This window comes from Astatotilapia calliptera, chromosome 22 (genome assembly GCF_964374335.1).
Source record: "Astatotilapia calliptera chromosome 22, fAstCal68.1, whole genome shotgun sequence".
NCBI lineage: Eukaryota > Metazoa > Chordata > Actinopteri > Cichliformes > Cichlidae > Astatotilapia > Astatotilapia calliptera.
The window spans coordinates 29,416,159-29,444,122 of record NC_137442.1 but is presented as its reverse complement, the minus strand read 5'-3'; the positions used below and the strand labels follow the sequence as shown (position 1 = coordinate 29,444,122).

At 44.7% G+C, this 27,964-nt stretch overlaps 1 protein-coding gene and 1 long non-coding RNA gene across 2 annotated transcripts; both read right to left on the bottom strand.

Moving 5' to 3' along the window:
* Nucleotides 1–7,065: 7,065 nt before the first annotated feature.
* On the bottom strand, nt 7,066–16,976 carry LOC145423601 (uncharacterized). The gene is made up of 2 exons (XR_013904657.1): nt 12,806–16,976; nt 7,066–11,843 (listed from the first exon to the last, which is right to left on the bottom strand). It is a non-coding gene; the product is annotated as an uncharacterized LOC145423601 (long non-coding RNA).
* Nucleotides 16,977–18,475: 1,499 nt separating this feature from the next.
* Nucleotides 18,476–26,648, bottom strand: LOC145423425 (uncharacterized). Its single transcript, XM_080295854.1, has 4 exons — nt 25,761–26,648; nt 24,709–25,442; nt 24,188–24,332; nt 18,476–19,653 (listed from the first exon to the last, which is right to left on the bottom strand). Exons 1-4 carry the CDS (start codon nt 26,646–26,648, stop codon nt 19,636–19,638), a joined length of 1,785 nt encoding a protein of 594 aa, XP_080151980.1. The 3' UTR covers nt 18,476–19,635.
* Between the last annotated feature and the right edge of the window lie 1,316 nt (nt 26,649–27,964).

The window sequence follows — 27,964 nt, the reverse complement described above, 5'->3', positions numbered from 1 at the left end:
GCACTGACAGAGGCGAGGCTGCCGGACACTGGCGCCACCAGGCCCTCTGACCACCACCAATAAAAGAATATAAAAGTATAACAGACAATTTTAATAACCTAGTAATTCAAATAGCCTCGTCTAACCTGCTCAGAATACTTAGACTCTGCTTTCGCTTCTGCAAACTCTCCTGCAAACTCTCTGCAACTTCCTGTCAGCCTGCTGCACTTAGTCTTTCTAAAAGACACACTGTTTAAACCTCTGAATACAATATCAATACTGCAGATTCTATTATTAATGCAATGGTAATAATGATGATTATTTAACAATAGCAGTAAAATAATTTCCCTGCTCCACAGTTTCCACTCTACGCCATGAAGCTGAAGCAGCACAGCCCCAAGCCCGTAGCTACTGGCATCGGCAGATATGGCTGTGAGTCTGTTGACATCATAGAAGGCAAGAACAGGTGCTGATGTATGCGCTCTCTTAATGTTCTCGAAGGCTGCCTGCTGTGGGTGACCCCAGGTCCAACTGTTTTTGCTTTTAAGCAACTCGTACAGTGGCTGGCATACTGTGGCAAGAGCAGGAATATATCTGCCCAGGTAATTAACCATTCCTAGGATACGTTTAAGCTCTTGCACATTTTCTGGTGACGGCAGCTGAAGAATGGCGTTCACTTTCTCAGGGTCTGGCCTGACCCCAGAATAGTCGATCAGGTGCCCTAGGAAGCGAAGCTGGCTCTGTCTGAAGGAGCACTTCTCTCGGTTGAGCTTCAATCCGGCTAACTCAATACGCTGCAGCACCTTCTCAAGTCGGGTGTTGTGTTGTTTCATTGTGGCCCCATAGATCAGGATGTCATCCATAAAGACCTCCACACCTTCAAGCCCCTCTAAGGTCTCCAACATCTTTCGCTGAAAGATCTCTAGTGCACTTGTTATCCCAAAGGGCAGCCTCTTAAAGCAATACCTGCCAAATGGCGTGATGAATGTCGTTAGTTTGCAACTCTCGTGATGCAACGGGATATGCCAAAATCCACTGGCTGCATCCAGCGAGGAGAAGACCGTTGCCCCACTCAACCTGGACATGGTTTCCTCAGGGGTAGGCAAGATATAGCGCTCTCTTTTGACAGACTTATTCAGTTTTGTCAGATCAACGCAGATCCTGGCCCTTGCTGTGTTCTTCTTCAAGATAGGCACCATTGGGGCACACCATTCGGTAGGTTGGGTCACCCTCTCAATGACACCATGGTTCTCCATTCTTTGTAGTTCCTCCTTCACTTTCTGCAGCATGGGGAAAGGCACAGCATCGTCTCTTAACTGAATTTTGACTAGTTCAGTTTTTAGTGTTCCGTGTTCACCGTAAAGTGGTTGGTTCCTGGTGGCAGTGATTGTTGCTTCATCAGTTCTTCTCACCAGGTTCATCTGCACTGACGAGAAGCGGCTGAGAAGGTTGCTAACTCTGCGTCCACGAACCACATACACCTTGGATAGGTAGTCTTTGCCTTTATAACTTATTGTGGCCTTTAAGTAGCCGAGACATAACAGCTCTCCTCCGGGGCTATCTAGAGGGAGATTAGAAGGCTCTACTGTTCTCTTATGAGCAAGTGTGTGGAACGTGTCTTCATTTATGATAGTGACATCTGCTCCTGTGTCAATCTTAAATTCTATTGGGGCAGAGTCTAGCAGTAACTGCACAGTCCATGCTTCGCTATTTCCTTTTGCATTACACACTGAGCCTAGAAAATATGAGGCCTGCTCGCTTTTCTCTGTCTCTGTAACCTCATTCACTGATCTGGTGTTACGACACACCCTGGCCCAGTGTCCAATTTTTCGGCAGCCATGGCAAACAGATTTTGCTGCTGGGCACATTTTCATCCCTGGCATGCTGTGTCTTCCCACATTTACCGCATTTCTTGTCACGCCCCACCCATTTTTTTCCCGCGGGTAGCCTGCCTCGCTGTTGTTGTTGTGATTTCCAGTCCATGCTTTTCTGCTTATCCCGTACCTCCTGTACTGAGTCTCCCGCATCTCTCTGCAAGCTGACCTGTGCTGCGACCTCCTCTGACTTTCTGACGATCTGGGTCGTTTGCGCCAATGTGAGGTCCTTCATCAGCTGTAGCCTGCGGGAGAGGTCCTTGTCTCGTATCCCGACCACAATACAATCGCGGATATTTTCCTCTTTACATGCACCAAACTCACAGTGCTCTGAGAGGTCATACAGGGCTCAGATAAAACTCTCCGCCGTTTCACCTGGCCGCTGGACACGCTGGTGAAAACATGCTCTCTCATGTATAATGTTCCTCTGCGGGAAAAAATACTCGTCGAACTTCCTCATTACGACGGCAAAGCCATCACGACTTTCATCGGCGGCGAAGGTGAGTGACTAGTAAATGTTCTCTGCTTCATTTCCCATCGTGTAGATTAGGCAGCTCACCTGTACTTGTCCTTCGTCTTTGTGGAGTTTCGTTGCGATCCTGTAGCGCTCGAAACGCTGTTTCCAGTCGGGCCATTCCGTCGGCTTATCGAAGGGGAAGCTTTTCGGGGGATTAAACTAAGCCATTCTGTTGTTTTCTCCCTTATGGCGTTATTCTGGCGATGGTCCGGGTCGCTTCTGACACCTTGTAGAATGACCACTCGGTAGCTTTCTTATGTTGCTGCTTTATTGAACGTGTATCCAGCATGGGTTATAACAGCACAACAATGGGTGTGGCAGCTAAGAGAGGAACTGCACATTGACAGCCCTGCCGCAAAGCATGTCATGGTGGCGTAAAGCCGCAACGCCCACCAGCTCGGCACAGGCAACCCAGTATATGACAGATGGAGACCACAGTTTCACTAAGAGTGGAAGGCCTAGCCCCTCCTATATTTTTATGTATGTGGCCCTCGGTGAAAAAAGTTTGGACACCCCTGGTGTAGACCAAAATACTAAATTTCGCTCTACAAGGACCTGATATCCACTTACGAGGACATTACACTGCCACTGTTCTATCAAAGTGAATTTCCTCTTATGTGGTATTATTTTTTCTCTGAAACAAAAATCAGGTAAAAAAAAAAAGAATCTGGTAATTCTTGGTTTTTACATTCATCAGGTCCCAATAAGCCCAAATATCAAAGAGAAATTAAAAATGCATGCCATGAAAGACTTCGGGTCTTAGGAGGATAGTGTATATACACTATGTTGTAGCCTTTATAGGTATTCAACACTGGACCATAAACAAATATTTTCCTTTACAGTTTGGATGGTACAAGTCAAACAAAAAATTTAAGTGAAATGCAGAGCTTTTAATGTTGGGGTGCCTGGGTTGTCGACCCAGAGTTTTCAGTTCTACATTATTATTGAACTTTTATATTATTTATAATTTCTAGTCTTTTGGTTCCTTAGAGTTCTCTGTCCTATGGTTTATGTCTCTGTGTTCCATAGTTGCTGTCTCCCCTGTCAGCTGTATCCCCTTGTCAAGTCCATGTCTCTGTGTTATGTTTCCTGTTTTTACTTTGAATGTACGTGTCTCATGTTAATGTATCTGGTTTTGCTTCCCTTGTCTCGTTAGCCCTGATTTGTCCCAGCTGTGTTTCCCACCTGTCTCCCATTCCCTGATTGCTCACTCTGTGTATTTAAGCCCTGTGTTTTCTTCAGTCTGTGTCGTGATCTCCCTCATCCCACACTCTGTTGTCCATTTGCCAGCCTGCCTGTTTAGTTTACTGGTATTTTCAGATTAGTTATTTTATCTTCAGCAATAAAGCTGTTTTTGGAATACACTTTTTGCCTCCTGGAGTCCGCACATTGGGTCCTTCTCTCCTGCTGCACACATCACATGACAGAAGTACAGAACATGGACCCAGCAGACTCGGCTTGGTATCAGCAGTTTGCAGTTTGTGCCTTCCCCAAGGAGAGTGTGAGGCAGGAGGCTAAGCATGCGCAGGAGCTCGAGTCAGCCTTCTACGGGTGTTGTTTGGCTCGGGGAGGGCCCCCCCGATTATAAACTCACCTCAGATACTTTTGGAATTTCATTTCTGAATGAAGAATTGTCAGGGGTTGTGTTTGAAGGCGAGGAAGAAAGAACTCAAACGCAGGACTTGCAGGTAGGTGAGGACTGGTGATTTATTGCAGAGAACGGAGGAATGAACAGAACATGAGGTTCAACATCGCAAGTGACCAATCACATTGTTGTGACGTTATTCTTTTGCGCGCCAAGCCATTCGTGCATATATGAAATTCCAATGTTTCAAGGACAATATCAAATCAAATCACTTTTATTGTCACATCACATGTGAAGGTACACTGGTACAGTACATGCGAGTGAAATTCTTGTGTGCGAGCTTCACAAGCAACAGAAGTGTGCAAAAAATACAATAACATAAAACAAAAAAAATATAAGAATGGCTAAATCTGAGAGTAATAAATATATGGACAATACAGGGAGTGCAGAATTATTAGGCAAGTTGTATTTTTGAGGAATAATTTTATTATTGAACAACAACCATGTTCTCAATGAACCCCAAAAAACTCATTAATATCAAAGCTGAATGTTTTTGGAAGTAGTTTTTAGTTTGTTTTTAGTTTTAGCTATTTTAGGGGGATATCTGTGTGTGCAGGTCACTATTACTGTGCATAATTATTAGGCAACTTAACAAAAAACAAATATATACCCATTTCAATTATTTATTTTTACCAGTGAAACCAATATAACATCTCCACATTCACAAATATACATTTCTGACATTCAAAAACAAAACAAAAACAAATCAGTGACCAATATAGCCACCTTTCTTTGAAAGGACACTCAAAAGCCTGCCATCCATGGATTCTGTCAGTGTTTTGATCTGTTCACCATCAACATTGCGTGCAGCACCAACCACAGCCTCCCAGACACTGTTCAGAGAGGTGTACTGTTTTCCCTCCTTGTAAATCTCACATTTGATGATGGACTACAGGTTCTCAATGGGGTTCAGATCAGGTGAACAAGGTGGCCATGTCATTAGTTTTTCTTCTTTTATACCCTTTCTTGCCAGCCACGCTGTGGAGTACTTGGACGCGTGTGATGGAGCATTGTCCTGCATGAAAATCATGTTTTTCTTGAAGGATGCAGACTTCTTCCTGTACCACTGCTTGAAGAAGGTGTCTTCCAGAAACTGGTAGTAGGACTGGGAGTTGAGCTTGACTCCATCCTCAACCCGAAAAGGCCATCCATCTGGCCCATCAAGACTCACTCTCATTTCATCAGTCCATAAAACCTTAGAAAAATCAGTCTTGAGATATTTCTTGGCCCAATCTTGACGTTTCAGCTTGTGTGTCTTGTTCAGTGGTGGTTGTCTTTCAGCCTTTCTTACCTTGGCCATGTGTCTGAGTATTGCACACCTTGTGCTTTTGGGCACTCCAGTGATGTTGCAGCTCTGAAATATGGCCAAACTGGTGGCAAGTGGCATCTTGGCAGCTGCACACTTGACTTTTTTCAGTTCATGGGCAGTTATTTTGCGCCTTGGTTTCTCCACACGCTTCTTGCGACGCTGTTGACTATTTTGAATGAAACGCTTGATTGTTCGATGATCACGCTTCAGAAGCTTTGCAATTTTGAGACTGCTGCATCCCTCTGCAAGATATCTCACTATTTTTGACTTTTCTGAGCCTGTCAAGTCCTTCTTTTGACCCATTTTGCCAAAGGAAAGGACGTTGCCCAATAATTATGCACACCTGATATAGGGTGTTGATGTCATTAGACCACACCCCTTCTCATTACGGAGATGCACATCACCTAATATGCTTAATTGGTAGTAGGCTTTCGAGCCTATACAGCTTGGAGTAAGACAACATGCATGAAGAGGATGATGTGGACAAAATACTCATTTGCCTAATAATTCTGCACTCCCTGTATAAGAGTGTATGCATTACTGGATGTGTATACTAAGTGTGTGTGTGTGTGTGTGTGTGTGTGTGTGTGTGTGTACATATTTTACAAATTAAATAGAGTAACCAATATATAAAATATACAGAGGTTGGTAGTTGGATATTGTGCAAAACAAGTGGCATTATATACAGTGTGGAGTGCACACTGTTGAAGTTCCAGTAGTGAAGGTGAGGTGTCTATAAAGTGTTCAGCATTCTGATGGCGTGGTGGAAAAAGCTGTCTCTCAGTCTGCTGGTTTGGGACCGGATGCTGCAGAACCTCCTTCCTGATGGAAGTAGTCTGAACAGTTTATGGCTGGGGTGACTGGAGTCCTTGATGATCCTTCCCGCTTTCCTCAGGCACCGCTTCCTGTAGATTTCTTGGAGGGAGTGAAGCTCACCTCCAACCTAAAAAAAAAGGTTTGAAGGAATGAGACGGCGGTCTTCTTTTTAAAATAACAGAAGGGGGCGTGATCTGGAAGTGGGTTGATCTTAAAGGGTGCGGGTAGGAGTGGTAGCAATTTTCAAAAACCGTAGAGTTGGCCACTGTGTCCCTAGCAGCTGCAACTTTGGAAAAGAACGGTAATTCCCATCTGTTGGGCTTGAAATTCTCCATGAAAATGGCATCTTCCAGCCCTTCTGCTCAATCAACCATCAGAGTGACAGAACTTGGTACATATTTGGTACTTGGTACCAGGGATACTGAGCAATCTTTAGTCTCTGAAGATCCAGCCACAAACCCTACATTTGAAGATTGGAGTGAAAACGCACCGTATTCACCAGTGTCGGAGTGGAGCACACCCCCCTCACCACCACAACTGTGGACTATGGACACTGACAACGAGGAAGATTTTTTGTATTTCGGCGACTCTCCCAACATTGATGAGGTAGACTGGACATGGCCACCCTTCCAAGGCCCTGAGAGATTACCTGAACCGCTATGGGATAATGATGAGGACTTACCCTATGAATGAATTTTGGCTTGTACGGCCCCTCGTGTATATATATGAGGGGCCGTACAAGCCAAAATTCATTCTTTCACTCTCACATACATACATTCTTCTGTCAGACACACGTATTGTCACTCTCACACACATACATTCTTCTTTCACACACATACTTTCACTCTCACATAGTTTTATTTAAATTTTTATATTTAGATATTTTTATTCTCATGTTTACACATATTTAACACACACATTGCAATATTGTGCTCTCTTATACATGTATTTTAATGTACATATTTACAAATTTTCACTCTAACGTACATGCATTTTCATTTATGCATTCCTACTGCATTTAATCTCACAAATAATACATGTATGTAAGAAGAGAATGCATTCATGTGTGAAGAAAATATATGTATGCAAGAGAATAATTTATGTGAATGAAAGGAGTTTAATGGAAATGGAAGGCTGGGTGTCTATACCGCTGTGATTGGCTGAGAAGCACGCGCGGGTCACTTTCAAGTGTCTGACAGCATGGAGGGGGGAGAAGAAACTCGAGTTCTTCAGCAAGCTGTCTATGGGGTTAATTTTGTGCCACTATTCTGAGCGCACGTAAAAATATTTGGAGTGCAAGAAAAAAAAGTTTGCAGGTGCAAGTGTTGCATTTTGAGGAGAAATTTATTGTGAGCGAAGAAAAGCTGAATTTGAGTGAACAAAATTCATTGCTGCATGCAAAAAATATATTTCAGTGTTTGCTATTATCCATACACACACACAATAGCAGCCCCTCTCGCTCAGTTTTTGTATTTGCGCTTCCGTTTCCACTATACTCTTTCAATGATTTCACTATCCCCCCACGTGAATCACACCATCCAGACTAATCAATGTATCATCTTCACACAGACCATATATATAGCTTGGTGTTTGCCTTGCACTCCTTTTACTCTGAGCACAATGAGTAGGCGACTGACTGTCGAAGAGGTTCTGGTCCGGGTTTTGGACATGATGAAGAGGGTACTGAAATTGAAACAGAGATAGAGCAGAATGGAAGAAAACACAGATTTTGATCCAGACTTTGAGGACTCTGACCAATCAACAGATGGAGAGGGAGAGGCACCTGAAGAACAGGCACCTGAGGAGACATTCCAGTCCAAGAGTGGACACTTGCTCTGGTCTTCATCCCCCCCAAGACAAAGGAAGTAGAGTGGAAAACATCATAAAGATGACACCAGGACCAACACAGCATGCGATATCTCGTGTGGTTGACTTCAAGTCCGACTCCCAACTCTTTTTTTTTATCAGAGTCCATTGAGAGAATTATACTGGAGATGACACACCTGGAAGGGAAGCGTGTGTTTGGGGACACCCGGAGATAAATCAACTTGGTAGACCTCCAAGCCTACATAGGTCTGTTGATTTTAGCAGGAGTATATCGCTTAAACAATGAGCCTCTAAAAAGTCTCTGGGATGCAGAGTTTGGCAGGCCTATATTCCAGGCAACTATGTCCTTACAACAGTTTCATGTCCTTTCAAGAATTATTCGATTTGATAACAGAGATGCATGACCCGTCCTCTGGTGAAATGACAAACAGGTACTATTTTGGTAAAACCTAAAACAATTTTCATCTAATTAGACAGTGTCTAATTAGACACCTAATTAGACACAGTTTTCCCTTCAGTCATAAACATTTAGGACAGGTGGTGGAGCGCCTACCACTTATGTACAATCCAGGCCCTGAGGTGACAGTTGATGATTGCCTGGTTCCTTTCAGCGGTCGCTGTTCCTTCAATGTGTACATTCCAAGAGAACCAGGGAAATGTGGTATAAAGATCTGGTGAGCGTGTGACGCCAGAAGCAGCTATGCCTGGAATATGCAGGTCTACACAGGGAAACCCAGTACTGGAAGGGCAGAAGGACGTTGTGCTGGACGTGACAACCGGTCTCCAGGGGCGTAATATCACATGTGACAACTTCTCCACATCATATGCTCTTGGTCAGAAGCTGCTAAAAAGAAAGCTCACCATGGTAGGGACAGTGAGAAAGAACAAGCCTGAACTTCCCCCTGCACTGGTATCAGCCAGAGAACGAGAGGCACTCTCATCAAAATTTGGTTTCACTGACACACAAACTCTTGTGTCAAATGTTCCAAAGAAGAATAGAAGTGTCATCCTGCTGAGCACGCTATACAAAGTTGTCCCTATCAGCACCACAGAGGACAGAAAGCCCCTTATGATCCAGGACTACAACAAGAACAAAGGAGGCATTGACTGCCTTGATAAGGTAATGCAAAGTTTCATCCATTTTATTTTATTTTTATTTATGTGAATCATAGCACTTCATGCTGAGTTTGGTCTTTGGTTTTCCATTTATTTTCAGTGCATATTCGTGTTTTTTCATTGCCGTTATTTCATTTCTAATTCTATAAATTTATGTTAAACACTACTTTGAGACATTGTTCACAGTTAAAGAATGCTGAATATTAAATAATATAAAAATTTGGTCGTGAAAAATCGTTTTTGTGCTAATTTAAGACGACCAGTCAATTTTGACAGGGAACAATAAAGTAAGGGACGGGAAGTAAACTTTTTTTTTCAAACCTTTGAACACATTCTCACTCACTAAAAATTACTTCGAACCATTGTTGCGTAACTGGAGCGGATTTTAAACCTAACTTTAGCAGGGTGCTGCTTTTCCTTGCAGACAATGAAGACCATCCTGTGAACTGTTATAACATCAGTATGACGCATCGGGACACCAAAAGATTTCTAGTCTCATAATACATTTGATGACAGGGTATGTGTTTACTGGAAGAATATTTCTTTCTGTGCTATTCACCACACATCTTGACATGCCTCTGCATTGTGTCTGCAATACTTTCACTCGTTTGTAAAAAACAAAACAAAAACAAAAACATTGCACATGTATAGAGGGAGGAGTAGAACTAAGATCAAGAAAAAAAAGCAGGTGCATGTGGAGAGGTGAGGTTTTCATATGTCATGTCATTCTGTCGGGTAGAGGTCAGGTTTTTCCACACTAAACTGCCTCATCAATGTTTTTATAGAGCTTGTTTTGTGCATTAGTGCACTGCCATGTTGGAACAGGAAGGGGCCATTCCCAAATTGTTTCCACAAAAAGCATGAAATGGTCCAAAATCTCTTGGTATGCCAAAGCATTAAGAGTTAATTCACTGGAACTAAGGGGTTGAGTGCAACTCTTGAAAGAAACTCTGGCCACACCTTAAAAAAGGGCATTTAGAGCAGCTGAAATGAAAAGATTTCTCATACTTTGTTGTAGAACTAAGCAAAAAGGTAAAAAAAAAAAAAAAACATGGTTCAAGCTAAATTGCACGCCACCAATGAAGCTATTGTCACACAAGACCAGATTCCAGATTAAGAATTGCAAGAAAGTCTGGCTCCTTGTATGCAAAATATGAAAAATGTGACACCAATAGATACACATATATTTGTACTATAATTTGACTTTTAGACTTTAAAAATCCCCATCACTAAAGATATTGTTTTATACCTACACTGTTCTAGCTTGATAGCATAAAGCATGATAGTGTAGTATCACATCACAGTCACAGTGACATGCTAGTGGTGTAGTAGAATGTTATGTAGGAAGTTCTGTATGAAAGCAAGATGCCCAAGGGCTTAGCATGGTTTTCTGTTGCGTTTGAGTGTGCGTGCTTACAGCAACACCTCAGAGGAGAGAACTTTTTAAATTAGTTAACTGACTTGCAACTTAACTTGTATCACTAGTGATCATTTTGGTGTCATATTTTGACTGCAGTAAGAGATTATTTAAAAGTTTAGGTTCTTCTTTTCAGTGTATTAGCAACTCTTAAAAAAATTAAAATGCAAAGCCTGTTGCTGTGATGTTCCACCCTGATCTTCATCTGCTGACAGTGCTAGTGTTGGTCTCAGAAACACAGCTAGAACACAGTGTTCTAGTTTGTCAAATGTAATAAGATGAGTAACTATAGTACAAATGCCCATCCGTGCATTTTTCTGGTCTTTGCTGTTTGTGTTTTTTTTGTTGTTGTTCTCTCTCTGGTGAGGTAGAAATACTACCTCACCAGGCTTTCACTATGCCTACAGGTTGTCAAGGTACTGAGGAGGACTAACCCCTGAAAAGCAGGTGGCGCTGAAAACACCTCCATGCTTTGAGGTTATGTGCTACAGAGCTGGTTGAGGTGTTTACAGACATTTTTAATTTGTCCCTCACCCAGTCAGCTGTACCAACATGCTTCAGGTCCACCGCCATAGTGCACCTCCCAAAGAAAAACAACATAACCGGTTTGAATGACTATTACCCCATCACACTCACTCCAACTGTAATGAAGTGTTTTGAGAGCATAGTCATGTCCATGTCCAAATGTGATAATTGCAAATACCTACTGTGTAATTTTCCCAGTCTTTCCAGTTTGGACATGTTTTCTTTTGTTTTTGTCTTGCTTTGTTACACCTACTCATTTCCGCATTTCAGCTGCAGCATGAAATGCTGGTTCATTCAATGTGTTATTATTCTGAGTCAGTGCTTCTCATTACTTTGAACCTTTTGACGTCATTAAACATACCATTCAACAGATCAAAAATATGTCATTCTTGTAGAAGAAGTAAGCACAGAAGTAAGAGGTAAAAAGGTGTGAATCCATTTAAGGTCTTTCAACAAAGCAACACAGGAAATAATGTAAGTGTAGTTTTAAAAAAATATATAAACCAGTTCTTCTCTGGATGAAACCTGCATGCTCAACAAGCCCTAACACAGTCCTGATCAGTTTTAGGTTTTTTTTGTTTTTTACAGTAGTTTTCACTCCCAAAATGTACTGCTGCATGTCTGCCTCTCAAACATTTTTAGATGTGTTCCTTTGATAGTAGAAACTCCCTCATCAAGCTGACTGATTTCAAACCATTAATGTCTATTCCTGCGAGTAGAATATAAAGTCATTATTGAACACAGTGTTCTAGTTTGCCAAATGTAATAACACGAGTGACTATAGTACAAATACCCATCCGTGCATTTTCTGGTCTTTCCTGTTTTGTTTATTTGTTGTTGTTCTCTCTCTCTTTCTTTTCCATGTGCATGTTCTCACAAAGACTGCTGAACCCTGCCCTTAACTACAACCTTTCGGTGTGTGATCTTGAATCAATATGTGTCCTTGTTTAAACCGAGGAATTCTGAGATGATGGCTGTCAACACACAGCCAAAAAAGGTGTGCTACTACTTTGTGGGGGATGAAGCACACAGGTGAATCATGCAAGGACATTTGTTTGCAGCTAAACTCCATGCCAGCTACAGAGCTAACTTGGCAGGGCATTTTTAAGGAGATTGTACAGTTGTAAATGTACCCATGGATATTGACCCTATAATATTATCTTCTAGGTTACTTGGGGGATTCTGTTGGTGTCCTGTAGTGTGATGAGAATATTGGGTAATACATTATAACACAGTTGTAACTAAGTGTATTTGCATGCAAAATATGAAAAAAAAAATTGTGTGACTTCAGTTGTGTGCACTAGAGTATCCTGTAGTGTAGAACAGAAAGTATAAAACAATCACTATAAAACTATTCCAATGTATTACTGTTGAGAACCAGTCAAGTGATACCAATAGATACACATATATTTGTACTATAATTTGACTTTTAGACTTTAAAAATCCCCATCATTGTCACGGGGAAAAAAAAAAAATATATATATATATATATATATATATATATATATATATATATATATAAAAACACCCAGCACGCCCCTGCGGGCGGTTTATCCTTCAAGCTCGGGTCCTCTACCAGAGGCCTGGGAGCTTGAGGGTCCTGCGCAGTATCTTAGCTGTTCCCAGGACTGCGCTCTTCTGGACAGAGATCTCCGATGTCGTTCCCGGGATCTGCTGGAGCCACTCGCCTAGCTTGGGAGTCACCGCGCCTAGTGCTCCGATTACCACGGGGACCACCGTTACCTTCACCCTCCACATCCTCTCGAGCTCTTCTCTGAGCCCTTGGTATTTCTCCAGCTTCTCGTGTTCCTTCTTCCTGATATTGCTGTCATTCGGAACCGCTACATCTATCACTACGGCCGTCTTCTTCTGTTTGTCTACCACCACTATGTCCGGTTGGTTAGCCACCACCATTTTGTCCGTCTGTATCTGGAAGTCCCACAGGATCTTAGCTCGGTCATTCTCCACCACCCTTGGGGGCATCTCCCATTTTGACCTCGGGACTTCCAGGTTATACTCGGCACAGATGTTCCTGTACACTATGCCGGCCACTTGGTTATGGCGTTCCATGTATGCCTTGCCTGCTAGCATCTTGCACCCTGCTGTTATGTGCTGGATTGTCTCTGGGGCATCTTTACACAGCCTGCACCTGGGGTCTTGCCTGGTGTGATAGACCCCAGCCTCTATGGATCTTGTGCTCAGAGCTTGTTCCTGTGCTGCGATGATTAGTGCCTCTGTGCTGTCTTTCAGTCCAGCTTTGTCCAGCCACTGGTAGGATTTCTGGATATCTGCACCTCCTCTATCTGCCGGTGGTACATACCGTGCAGGGGCCTGTCCTTCCATGATGGTTCCTCGTCTCCCTCCTCTTTCTTGGGTTTCTGCTGCCTGAGGTATTCACTGAGCACTCGGTCAGTTGGGGCCATCTTCCCAATGTATTCTTGGATGTTCGTTGTCTCATCCTGGACTGTGGTGCTGACACTCACCAGTCCCCGGCCCCCTTCCTTCCGCTTAGCGTACAGCCTCAGGGTGCTGGACTTTGGAATCCAAACTGGAAGCTGGTTCCACAGAAGAGGGGCCTGAAAACTGAAGGCTCTCCCTCCCATTCTACTTTTAAATACTCTAGGAACAACAAGTAGGCCTGCAGAGCGAGAGCGAAGTGCTCTAATAGGGTGATATGGTACTACAAGGTCATTAAGATAAGATGGGGCCTGATTATTTAAGACCTTGTATGTGAGGAGCAGGATTTTGAATTCAATTCTGGATTTAACAGGAAGCCAATGAAGGGAAGCCAAAACAGGAGAAATCTGCTCTCTCTTTCTAGTCCCTGTCAGTACTCTTGCTGCAGCATTTTGGATTAGCTGAAGGCTTTTCAGCAAGTTTTTTGGACATCCTGATAATAATGAATTACAGTAGTCCAGCCTGGAAGTAATAAATGCATGAACTAGTTTTTCAGCGTCACTCTGAGACAGGATATTTCTAATTTTAGAGATGTTGTGCAAATGGAAGAACGCAGTCTTACATATTTGTTTAATATGTGCATTGAAGGACATGTCCTGGTCAAAAATGACTCCAAGGTTCCTCACAGCGTTACTGGAGGCCAAGGTAATGCCATCCAGAGTAAGAATCTGGTTAGATACCATATTTCTAAGATTTTCAGGGCCGAGTACAATAACCTCAGTTTTATCTGAATTAAGAAGCAGAAAGTTAGCGGCCATCCAGGTCTTTATGTCTTTAAGACATTCCTGCAGTTTAACTAATTGGTGTGTGTTATCTGGCTTCATGGACAGATAGAGCTGGGTGTCATCTGCATAGCAGTGAAAATGTATGCTATGTCTTCTAATGATACTGCCTAAGGGAAGCATGTATAATGTAAACAGAATTGGTCCTAGCACTGAACCCTGTGGAACTCCATAATTAACCTCAGTGTGTGAAGAGGACTCTCCATTTACATGCACAAACTGGAGTCTATTAGATAGATATGATACAAACCACTGCAGCGCAGTACCTGTAATACCTACTGCATGTTCTAATCGCTCTAATAGGCTATTATGGTCGACAGTATCGAATGCTGCACTAAGGTCTAGCAGGACAAGCACAGAGATGAGTCCACTGTCAGAGGCCATAAGAAGATCATTTGTAACCTTCACTAAAGCTGTTTCTGTGCTGTGATGAGCTCTGAAACCTGACTGAAACTCTTCAAATAAACCATTCCTCTGCAGATGATCTGTTAGCTGTTTGACAACTACTCTTTCAAGGATTTTTGATATGAAAGGAAGGTTGGAGATTGGCCTATAATTAGCTAAGACTGCTGGGTCTAGAGATGGCTTTTTGAGTAAAGGTTTGACTACAGCTAGCTTGAAGGCCTGTGGTACATAGCCGATCATTAGAGATAGGTTGATCATATTTAAGATCAAAGAATTAATTAATGGCAGGACTTCTTTGAGCAGTTTTGTAGGAATGGGGTCTAAAAGACATGTTGATGGTTTGGAGGAAGTAATTATTGAAGTTTACTCAGAAAGATCAATCAGAGAAAAAGAGTCTAACTTAACATCAATGGTACTAAGAGTAGCTGTAGATAATATTACATCTGTGGGATGATTATTGGTAATTTTTTCTCTAATGATAAAAATTTTATTTGTGAAGAAGTTCATGAAGTCATTACTAGTTAACGTTAAAGGGATTGTTGGCTCAAAAGAGCTCTGACTTTTTGTCAGCCTGGCTACAGTGCTGAAGAGAAACCTGGGGTTGTTCTTATTTTCTTCAATCAGTGATGAATAGTACGATGTTCTGGCTTTGCGGAGGGCTTTCTTATAAAGCAGCAAACTATTTCTCCAGGCTAAATGATGATCCTCTAAATTTGTGACACGCCATTTCCTCTCCAACTTACGAGTCATCTGCTTTAGGGTACGTGTTTGAGAATTATACCACGGAGTCAGGTACTTCTGATTAGAGACCGTAGTTTTCACAGGAGCTACAGTATCCAGAGTCGTACGTAGTGAGGAGGTGAAATTATTAACAAGATAATCGACCTCTGTTGGGGTAGCGTTCAGATAGCTGCTCTGCTCTATGTTGGTACAGGGCATTGAAGATGATAACAGTGGGTGGATTATATTCTTAAACTTAGTTACAGCGCTTTCAGAAAGACATCTACTTTGATAAAGTCTCTCCACCGCTGTGTAATCAATTATTGTAAATGTAAATGTTATCAGGAAATGATCAGACAGGAGAGCGTTTTCAGGAAACCCTGTTAAATGTTCAGTTTCTATGCCATATGTTAAAACAAAATCTATTAGATTACATTAGTCTTGATACAGCCTCTGCCACCACATCAGATCAATTGCTCTGGGCTCCTTTGATCAGCTCCATCACCTAGTGGGGGTGGGGGGTCATAGTTTGGTCCCGCCTTCACTGTTGTGATTGGTGTGGGGGTAGGGACAGGCTTAGGGCGTCGGGGGGTTCCCCGGAGGCATCTTCCTTGGGGGGCTCAACCCAGGGTAGCGGTCAAGTCCGGTTAGGGGCTCTGTTGGCTCTCAGGTGACTGTTTCCTCGCGGCTGCATGCAGCGGGGCTAGGGGAGGGTCTGTGCTGACGGACGTGGGTTACTGCCCTGGTAGCCTGGCTGCCCCTGGGTGGGTCCGGGATGGGCGTGAGGTTCTGGGGGCGCTCCGTCTCTAGGCTGGGGCCCGGGCCGGGCCTCGGGGGCTTGGGTCCTGGTTGGTGTGTTGCCGGGGTTGTGGGCGGGTGGGTGCATGGGGGCCCAGCCCTGGAGCAGGGTGCCGCCGGTGCATCGAGCCACCTGGGGGGCTCTTCAACTGGTTTGGGAGATTGTCACATCTTGCAGGAGCTTTCCTCTCCTCGGGAGCTCTCTCTGCAGGAAGGGGAGATACAGGAGAGGTGGAGGAAGATCTCAGCCTGGGTGTTTATTGTCTTATGTAGTCTGGGGGCAGGGATAGCTCAGTAGGTAGAGTGGTGGCCCCATGATCGGAAGGTCGGGGGTTCGATTCCCCTGAACAGCTACCCTGAGGTACCCCTGAGCAAGGTACCGTCCCTACACACTGCTCCCCAGGCGCCCAGTGGCTGCCCACTGCTTCACTGAGTGAATGGGTTAAATGCAGAGAGGGATTTTCCCCACGGGGACCAATAAAGTACACCTTCTTCTTCATTCAAGATGAGTGGATGGTGGGGTGGGTGCAGTTTTCTCTGTGGTGGGGTTGGGTGGACTGTCCCGGGCTCTGTGGGGCCGGGAGGCGCTGCTGCACTGGGCCCCGGTCTGGATGGGCCTGGGCCCCCTTTCCCTGGCGGGTCGCGGAGTATGGGGGTGCCTACTGGGGTCTGCGGGGGAGCTGGCCCCTCCCTTCCTTCCCTCCCCATCTCCAGCTGCCTCCCTCTTCCCGCTCCACCACAACCACCCACACATGCAGGACCTTGGAGTAGGGGTATGTCACCAGGGTGCAGAGGAGGCTACCCCCCCCCCCCCCCCCGTCCCCTTCTGGCTGCCTCTGCCTCAATTTTATCCCACAACTTAGACATTCACATTACTCACACTCTCATTACACATACATATAGGATCTTGGGGGTGGGCACGATACACGGAATCCAAAGTACCATCAGGGTGTACACCCCACCCCTGGCGTCGTTGCCCACCTCTCAAGGTTAAATACACGTAGACATTGAGGGCTAGCAGGAGGGACCATGCGCTTACCTGCTGCTTTCTGGCAGGTAGCTCCATGACCTCCTGGGTTTTAAATGCACCTTAGAACACACATGCATCAACACTACAATGAGCGGGTGGAGGGAGGTTTGGAGTCTTCTCTCACCCCCATTCTCTGCGGCCTGCTGGAGCGGGGGGGCTAGGAGGAGGAGTTGGCCGTCAGACTGCGGTCTGGAGTGTGGGGCCTCCCTGCTGCTGCGGAGTCGGGGCGGTCTGCCTCCCCCCACCGCAGGGAAAAGGGTAACACCACCTGGGTCTGGGTGCAGTTCCCCCTCCAGGGGCAAGGGTACCTAGACCCGGTTTGTAGAGTACGCTTGGGGAGTGTGATCGTGTGTACAGCGTCTCTTTATGTATGTCTCCACGTTGGTTGAGTGTGGAGTAAGTGCATATGAGAGCATGAGGGTGGGAATGGATGTTTGTATATGTGTGTGCCTGTATTTCTGTGTCTATATGTCAGGTTGGGTGTCAGGCGCCACCTCTCTGGGGACATCTTAGGCCCTCCAAGGTTTGGAGGCCTATCTCCCCCTACCACCACTTCCCCTGCCAGTGGCGGACCCCCTCAGACATCGGTGCGTTGGTGGTTTTTTGTGTCCGGGGATGGGCGTCCAGGTACACACCGGCTCACTCCTTGGTGGCCGCTTATCGGGGCCTGGAGCCTGGGGCTCGCTCGGGCCACTTCGGAGGTGGGGTGCCCCTCTCGGCCTGGGGCTCGGTCACTCAGGCACGGCTGGCTGCCGGCGGAGCTCACGGGCGCGTCACTGCAACTCCCCCTGGCTTCTGCTCCGCGGCTGCTGAGTGAGCCCTCATCTGGGACTCTCCTCAGCTCTTTTTGGGACAGTGGCGCGGCTGCCCCTCTGTTGGTCTTCCTTGGTCTCTTGTGTTCTGGGGGCCTCTGGATGTCTGGAGTTTTGATCTCCTCCATACCTGCTTCATGCTGTGGCCCCCCCACACCCTCTAGCAGATCATTACATGAAGGAACCTTTTAAAAAAAACAAGCGCGTCCATGCTCACAGGTGTACACATGGGTGATCACACCCACAAACTACACCCTTTTTGGCTCCTACCTCAAAGCACACTGTGTTCTGTTGATCTTATTTGCTGCACAATAATGTTTAATATTTAGTATTTACTGTCATATTCCCATATATCATTGTGATGCTGTTTATTCTATTACTCTTGTTCTCTTCTGCTTGTTTTCTTTTTTCTTTCTCAGCAGGTGATCCAGGTGATTGATATATGCATTTGTTTTTTCTTTCTTTTTTTTTTCTGCTCATTCTGTTGGTTTTTGTTTTTTGCCCTTCTCCCCCGTCCCTCTTCTCAGCTGTTTCTATTTCCCTCTTTCTTTCTCCCCTTCTTTCCCCCAGTCAAGTCTGTCCCGTATTCAGTTATTGAAAATAAAATAAACAATAAAAGGTGAATCAAATGGACCATTACGGCAAGGCTGGGATGGTCAATTTGGTAAAGTAAATCCGTTGGGCATCTTTCTTTGCCTTTAGACAACAATTCTGATGGCAAAAGAGCCAAACGGGACAGGCCAAAAAAAAAGCAGCAAGCAGGTGAATTCTGTACATTAATATGAATAGACATCTGACTATTTTACAGGATAGACAATATAAACATATTTAAAATTAAAGGAATTGAAATGTACATTGTGCCTTGGTTTAGTGTCTGGAAGAGTCCTGTCTCAGTCAATTATAGATGATGTGAGAGGGCGGGTGTGTGTGTGTTTAGGGCACGGATGGCTTGGGGATAGAAGCTCCTCTTGAGTCTCTCTGTCCTTGCCCGGATGATGCTGACTAAAATACCCCTTTCTTAAATACCCCTTTCTAGCCTGGAGGGATGATTACCAACCGCTGGTCAGGTAATCAGCTGCAGGTGGGCCGGCAACAGCGATGAGGGACAGTCGCCAGAACACGCCTCTCCCGCGGCGCGCACTTCCGTAAACAGCCCCGAGGACCAGGGAGGGAGAAGCAAACACACACACAGAAAACATAAACACAAGCAGGGTCGTCCGGAAAGAGCCGTCCGACCGTGACAGTACCCCCCTCTAACGGGAGCCTCCGGGCGAGAAGGGCGAGAGTCCAGTTGCTGATGACGTGCTTGCGTTGTGGGTATACTCCACCCAGGCCAACTGCTCGCTCCAGGTCGCTTGGTTCGATGATGCGACGCAATGCAACATGGCCTCCAGCTCTTGATTGGCCCTTTCGGTTTGACCATTAGTTTGGGGGTGGAACCCGGAGGACAAACTGACCTGAGCTCCCAATTCTGCACAGAACTCCTTCCAAACCCGCGAGGTGAACTGAGGGCCACGGTCGGAAACGATGTCCTGGGGTATGCCGTGGAGCTGAAACACATGCTGCGTCAGTAACTGAGCCATCTCCAAGGCAGAAGGGAGCTGAGTCATCTCTCAATGAGTTGCTGTAACAACAGAAACATATGTTTAAACATCACCAACTCATTAAATCATTTTATTTCTTCCAACAGTGATCACTAGTGTTGATCACTCAGTACGAGAGCACTCCTAAGTCACTCTTTTTTAAAACTACTTTAATCCCTTTTTTGTTTTCATAACTCCCTTTGTCATATGGCTTATTCTGTTCCTCAATTACAAACTCAAATGTATTTTATTAAACATTCACACCATTGTATCATTCATACGAAATAGCAAGCTGTTCTTCATTGCATATGTTTGTGTTCTTAGCCAAGTTTAATCTGTATCTATGCATTAATCTCGATGAGCTTGTCTTGTCTTCATAAGGTTAATGCATTTTCTGCTTGTGTATGTGAATTTGCATATGTTGCTTTTGCAGTGTGTCAGACTCCTGCACAATTCTCCACTTAAGCCGTCAGTTTCTTTCCCAAATTTGCTAACCCAAATTTTAAGTTCCCACCTTATTCCTGCTCCTCAGCCAGAAGCTAGGGCCCACTTGTCAGGTTTATGGAGACATGGCGCTGTAAACAATTCAACCAGAAACTTGCCTTGGCATGTCCAGTCAAGTTAACCTACAGGTCTCTTCCGACCGCTGCACGTGGAAAATTGATCCAGATCTGTTTCGCCCCTATAGAAACACAACTGAGACATTTTCATTATTATCATATGTACTTAAACTACCCTTTTCCCTCTCTCTGGTCAGAGGTCCCAACTTATGTTATGTATATACGTGTAAGCAGGTCTTCATTGCTTTTCCTATGTATTTTGTTAATGTTCAGTGAGTGTAAGCTGCTTTCTTCATTGCCTCTACATGTTATAGTCAAGTTTAATTCATGCATCTTTTCTCTGATTTCTTAATTCAAAACTATCTCACTTCTGATTCTTTCCAGAAATAATTTCACATGTAACACTTTGTCTATGTGTGTTTTCCATTCTTGTTTACCTCTTTGTTTGTGACGGTGGACATCTCTAAACCATCATGAGTTCAAGCTTCACTTTCAATCCAATTACACCCTGTATTCTCACAGTCGAACTCGTCCGGCTTCACCTCTCACCGGTCACTGTCCTCTTCTCTCAGTGTCCTTTTGTTGTCTTGAATTCCAGCAAACACAGTCTGTTTCTTCTCTGTTTCTCTTCAGTATTTTCCTTTTGGATCAAGTCCCAGCCTGGCAAAATACCACATTCAGTGCCTTTAAACAGTCATGTCACACTGTTCTTACCAGCCTGCTGTCCACCGTGCATGGTTCATCACGTGGTTTCTTCTTTTCTGTTGATCCTCTCAGTCATCTCTTTCAAGATTACTCCAAGCATGGCAAATCTGACAATCAGTGTCCAGTGCTTTACCACCGTTCATTATCCCACTGTTCAACTGCCCAGCCTGTAATTTACAGTACATGTTTCCACCTCGTGGTTCCTTTCATGCTGCTGCTGGTGTCGTCAGTGTGGTTTCCGTTGCACTGTCTTTTGCCTGCTATTAATTCTTCTCAAGTCCACGATGTTCTGTCGGTCTTCATCAGGAGATTAACTGTCCTTTGAGCTTCTTCTCAGGATGGGGACAAGTGCGAGGTCAAGCTGTAAAATCTTAAGCCAAAATCTGGCCTGTTTTCTCCCAATTGGGAGAAAACACTTGCTACTCTAGTGGTTTTGGCGCCGTACTCAAAATTCCAGGTTGAGAGAAGTCCACCTTCATTTATCTGTAATCTGTGTTGACACACTAAAACATACAATTAATATCCTTTTCATTTCTTTTCTCAAAACCTCCATTCGCTTTATCTGCCTAGAGTTTAACTCATCTGTTTCTCTCTCTGGGTGCTCACTCGTCACCTTATATGGGCATGCAAACTTCCTGTCACCCACACCATTTCCTGTTACACACACACAGCACGCAGCTGCTCAGAGCAGCTCAAGCTGCTTTGCTGTTTCTCCAGGCTAATCAAACTTATTTTGTATTTACAATCTACAAACCCTCTGTAATTCTACTAACTTTTGACCTAAAATGTAGCATCATTCACACAATGATTTCATAATCCTCTCACACACACCTTTTAAATAAACTAAACTCTTATAACATCACTCATGCATCTCTTAGATTAAAAACACTTTCAAACTTTAAAACATCCTACTTTACATCACCAAAGAAATACCTCTCACACCTTTATTCATCATTCAAAACCTTCTAGTCACCGCATTCACACAAGAAATTGAAAAAATAAAACACACCAGCAACTATTGCTGGAGAGAAGTTACTACTGAAAGTAATATGTTAATCTTAAGTATACACAGTGCACTCAATATATTTATATATCTACATCCAACTTCAGTCAATTACTATACATCCACTACGGCAACTCAAAACTTTATTTATAGTCCTCTAATAAACATGAATGGCATTTTAAACACACACTCAACAATGTTTGCAGCAGTATTTGTAAAACCAACTGTGGCTTAAACAGTTCACTGCTTACTAATTTGCATTATTAAGCATGTTCTGATTTTATCTGTTTTGATTTTATATACTGTTTTGATTGTTTGTTTGTTTGTTTGTTTGTTAATTAGTTAGTTAGTTTATTTGCTTGTTTTAATCAATTTTAAATCATGCTTTTTATTTGTTCTTGTTTCTAATGTCTCTGTAAAGCACTTTCAATCACCTTATTGTTCAATTGTGCTATACAAATAAACTTGCCTTGCCTTGCCTTGCCTTGCATTTTCACACTCACACACACACATCTAAAAATAGCAGCAGGCAGTCAGTGCATTACTGACTCGACACACAGAGATCTCTCACACCAAATTTTCTTATTCTATATTACAACGACGTCTTATATTTACAACCACTGTCAGATCTGTCAGCTTTAGCGCCTACACAATTTTAGACAAATTTAAAATAACCGCCCAGCGGATAAACTCCCTGAGTTTTTTGCGACCAATTAACCAGTATCAAGACTTTAACTGTTTCTGGCCTCATTTCTAAAATCCCTAACTCAATTTAAAAGCGTCAACCAACCCAAACTTTGAAGTTTTAGGTTAAAGTTACACGCCCGAAGTCCAACTTCTTCTGACCAAAAAAGCGCAGACTACCGTTCCAAACGGTAAGGAGACTCTAACTCCTAGCTTAATTCCAGGATGCCCTGTACCCCACAGTTAAGCCAAACTGAACTAACCCTGTTCGCCGACAGGTCAATGTCGCGCGTCCACGACAAGGAGGGAGCGTAACCTCCGGGCTCTGCGCTTCCTAGCAGACTCGAACTGCCGTTCTAGAATAATTTATAATACTTTGAAACAACAATCAACACCCAAAACAAGTGTATAACTGAGGCAGGTGCAACCTAGTGGTCAATGGAGACTCCAACTCACAAAATGACCGCTCAGGTCCACTCTTATGACCAAATTTGGACTCTAACCAACACAATAACCAATTCCCTACCAAACTACTTGAGACTCGAACTCAATTTCTTTGGGACTTCAACCCAGTATTTAAACTTTTCCTGGCAGACTCCAACTGCTTTAACAGACTTCACTGCTTTCATTTCTTCTTTTTTCTTAGCAGAACTCTAACTGCTTCAACTCATGAGATTTTTCATCAAAATCAAAACAGACATCCACCAGTAACTTCAGTGAGTAGACTTAGATTTTATCATGTCCAATTTGGCACACTTTGGAAATAATTCAACAGGTAGTGCCTTACCTTTTGGATAAGCCGGCTTATGCCCACTCACTTCGACCACTGGAATTCATGTCTGCCCGTCAGACCACCTCAGAGACCACCAAATTTCTCCATCTAAACCTCCAATCCTCCCTCCTCAACCACCGGACGAAGCCCCCAAATGTTAAGGTTCAAAGTTGAGGAAGGAGAGTACACACCACCCATGGTCCAGAAGGTCTTGGTCAAACAATGATTTTAATGAACACACGTGTGGGAAGACACTCTGTACGCAGACAGCCAGTAGTCCTCGACTTAATCAAAGCATGAACAGATATTTTATAGCATCAGGGTTTGTTTTACTGACGCCCCTTCATGCGTCACCGGTACATTTTATACATAGATCAGATCAACATCATCATGACTTTTCACCCAGAAAATCATCTTCTATTTTCATGGCTTGGTACTTTCCGTTCTTATCTTAAAATGAATTGTTCCTCTTTCTTGCCGAGACAACAAGGACGGTTCCTCTAAATAAATTTAACTAATGTGTGTGTATGTGTTGACCTCACATGCTCTTTGTGTCACCTCTTCACCTACTGTCTGTGTCTCGTCCTCAAAATAACCTGCACTTAGACTCTGCTTTCGGTTTCAGTTCTGCAAAAGGCACACTCTGCAAACCTGCAACTTCCTGTCAGCCTGCAACTTAGTCTTTCTGAAAGACACACACTGTTCAACCCCTGAATGCAATATAAACTCCAGATTATATTATTAATGCAATGGTAATAATGACAATTATTTAACAATAGCAGTAAAATAATTTCCCTTCTCCACAGCGGCCTTGGAAAAACGGTCAATAATGGTTAGAATGGAGGTGTTACCTGAAGAGGGAGGCAAGCCGGTGACGAAGTCCAGGGCGATGTGTGACCACAAGCGTTTTGGAGTGGGTAACGGTCGCAGGAGGCCAGAAGTAGGTGAGTTGGAGGTTTTGTTCCGTGCGCACACCGGGCATGCCGCAACATAGTTCTGGACATCGAGAACAAGAGAGGGCCACCAAAACAAACGTTGTAGAAAGGAGACAGTGCGATTTTTACCTGGGTGGCACGAAAACTTGGCAGTATGTGCCCAGTGAATGACCTGACTACGCGCTGTGGCTGGAACATAAAGTTTCCCTTTCGGGCCCGTGCCAGGGTCGGGCTCCTGTCGCTGGGCGTCCCTGACCACCCTTTCAATCTCCCATGTCAGTGCACCCACGATGCAGGTGAGGGGCAGGATGGGTTTTTCCTTCTCGTCCTCATCGGTCACGGGTGCGAACTGGCGCGACAACGCGTCTGGCTTAGTGTTCCTAGAACCGGGCCTGTAAGTAATGGAGAAGTGAAAACGAGTAAAAAATAAGGCCCACCTGGCTTGTCGAGTGTTGAGGCGCTTGGCTGCCTGGAGATACGCCAGATTTTTGTGGTCCGTCCACACCACGAAAGGCTGCTCAGTGCCCTCCAGCCAATGTCGCCATTCCTCGAGGGCCCACTTGATGGCGAGCAACTCCCGGTCGCCCACATGGTAATTTCTCTCGGCCTGAGACAATCTGCGGGAGAAGAACGCACAGGGATGCAGCTTGCCATCGATCCGTTGGGAGAGAACCGCCCCCACGCCCGAATCGGACGCGTCCACCTCCACGATGAAAGGCCGGCCGAGGTCCGCCTGGACGAGGACCGGAGCCGAGAAAAACAGGTGCTTGAGCCGATAAAACGCTTGCTGGGCTGCGGAGGACCACTGGAAAGACAACTTAGGACAAGTTAGGTTGGTTAGAGGAAGGGCTACCTTGCTGAAATCCCTGATAAAGCGGCGGTAGAAATTGGCGAAGCCCAGGAACCTCTGCACCTCCTTGCGGTTCTTGGGAATAGGCCATTCCACTACGGCTTTGACTTTGGCCGGGTCAGCTCGCAAACGCACCTGTTCCACAATGAAACCCAGAAAAGAAACAGTTTGCACATGGAACTCACATTTCTCCGCTTTCACAAAAAGGCGGTTCTCCAATAGGCGCCGTAGAGCCAGACGTACATGGTTGATGTGCTCAGTCTGCGACCTGGAAAAAATCAGAATGTCATCCAGATACACGAGTGCGATGTGTGACGGAGGCTAGATGGCCGCCGTTTAAGGCTGAGACCTTCAGGACCTCTGGAAGGGGAAGTAGGGGCAGGCCTAAGATGTTGGCTAACTCTTCGTCTAGGAAATTTTGTTCAGAACCAGAGTCAATGAGTGCGCAGCAGGAGTGAGTGAGGGAGTGAGACATTAATTTAGCAGGGCAGCTGAGGTGAGGGAACACTTTTGTTGTGGCGCCCGCCAGTATCCCCACAATTACTGACGGGCCAACTCTTTTACTCGGTCTGGGCAGGAGTCAACAAAATGTCCTCTTTTTCCACAAAGAAAGCACTCACCAATCCGTTGTTTGCACACCAGTCTAGAGGAGGAAAGCTTGGCTCCGCCGAGCTGCATGGGTTGCTCTTCATCCCCGTGTTGCTCCTCCTCCTCACTTCTCCACATCAGAGTAGGAAGGTCCCTTGATGTACCCGTGCCCCCAGCAGGCCGCCGACCATCCCCGGCTCTTCTGCCGAACTCCCGCATGTGGTCGTCTAAGTTAATACACATATTGATTAGAGCAGACAAAGCTTTAGGCAGTTCCTTGGTTGCTAACTCATGCTTAATATTCTCGTTAAGGCTGCTGAGAAAGGCTCCACGCAGTGCTTTCTCCTCCCAGCCCGACTCCTCCGCCAGGATCCAGAACTCCACGGAAAAGTCAGCAACACTCCTCCTACCTTGCTTCAGAGAAAACATGCGATTACCTGCGGCATCCGAGCTAGCGCCTTTATCAAATACACAGCGAAACTTGCTGAGAAAGACGTCATATGACAAAGAGGGGTGGGTATTTAAAACTGCCTGAGCCCATTGAAGCGCCCGCCCAGTCATAAGTTGCACCAAATAAGCGATTTTAGCAGAATCAGAGGCAAAGGCACAAGGTTGCTGTCTAAACACAAGAGAGCATTGCGTCAAAAACCCCCGGCTCTTCCCCAACTCGCCGTCAAATTTTTCAGGTGCGGGGAGTGAGTACTCTCGCTGCCGCGGTGGAGGTGAAGGAGGATGCGGACAGGCTGCCGCGGCTTCCAGCGAAGGGGCGGGCTGCGTTGGAGCCGTATTAGGTGAGGAAATCAACATACCTTTAAGCTCTGTTATGGCTTGCAGAAGCGCGGTTTGTTCCTTTGAAACGTGCTTCAGCATTTCCTTGTGTCGCTCCAAAACCTCCGCTTGAATAGACAGCTGGCATGAAGCAGAATCCGCTGGGTCCATGGTGGTGGGATTATTCTGTCACGGAAAAGAGGGACCCAGGCGCGGTTCTTGCTCACAGAAACACAGTGCGTTTATTTACAGTGAAACAGACAAGTCCAACAATTCACTCAAAAGTGCAATTTTCCAATCGTGCTCGTCCCTTGCTCCCAGTGCATTCCGTGTTGTAACTCCCTTAGTGTGTGTGCTCCCCAACTCGCTTCTCTGTTCGCCCCTCCTGGAGGAAGAAGGAAAATCCAGCCGAATAACACGCTCACACTGCTCGCACAGACTATACCAGTTCGGAGTAATAATCCCACGTCGACTGTTGCCGCGAGTCCAGGTTAGATACCCCTTTCTAGCCTGGAGGGATGATTACCAACCGCTGGTCAGGTGCAGGTGGGCCGGCAAGAGCGATGAGGGACTCCCAATGACGACAGTCGCCAGGACACGCCTCTCCCACAGCGCGCACTTCCGTAAACAGCCCTGAGGACCAGGGAGGGAGAAGCAAACACACACACAGAAAACATAAAATCAAATCAAATCAAATCACTTTTATTGTCACATCACATGTGCAGGTAGGGGTGAATCCATTTAAGGTCTTTCAACAAAGCAACACAGGAAATAATGTAACTGTAGTTTTAAAAAATGTATAAACCAGTTCTTCTCTGGATGAAACCTGCATGCTCAACAAGCCCTAACACAGTCCTTATCAGCTTTTGTTTTGTTTTTTACAGTAATTTTCACTCCCAAAATGTACTGCTGCATGTCTGCCTCTCAGACATTTTTAGATGTGTTCCTTTGATAGTAGAAACTCCCTCATCAAGCTGATTAATTTCGAACCATTAATTTTCATTGCTGCAAGTAGAATATATAGTCATTATTGAAATATTTTGGCAGCTCTTTAAAAAAATGCCTTTCATCAGAGTTTAAACTGTAAATGTCAAAGTTAGAACACAGTGTTCTAGTTTGCCAAATGTAATAACACGAGTGACTATATTACAAATACCCATTCGTGCATTTTCTGGTCTTTCCTGTTATGTTTTATTTTTTTTGTTGTTCTCTCTCTCTCTCTTTTTTCCATGTGCATGTTCTCACAAAGACTGCTGAACCCTGCCCTTAACTACAACCTTTAAAATCCTCTTTCGGTGTGTGATCTTGAATCAATATGTGTCCTTATTAAAACTGAGGAATTCTGAGATGATGGCTGTCAACTCACAGCCAAAAAAGGTGTGCTACTACTTTGTGGGGGATGAAGCACACAGGTGAATCATGCAAGGACATTTGTTTGCAGCTAAACTCCATGCCAGCTACAGAGCTAACTTGGCAGGGCATTTTAA

Excerpts from the sequence above, each read along its gene's own strand:
- LOC145423425 (XM_080295854.1), bottom strand. The coding sequence starts at position 26,648 with ATGGACCCAGCGGATTCTGCTTCATGCCAGCTGTCTATTCAAGCGGAG. Across the intron at positions 25,443-25,760 it reads AGCTTTCCTCCTCTAGACTG|CCTCCGTCACACATCGCACT; the intron begins GTGTGCAAACAA and ends GCGGCCATCTAG. Across the intron at positions 24,333-24,708 it reads CTCAACACTCGACAAGCCAG|AACTATGTTGCGGCATGCCC; the intron begins GTGGGCCTTATT and ends CTCGATGTCCAG.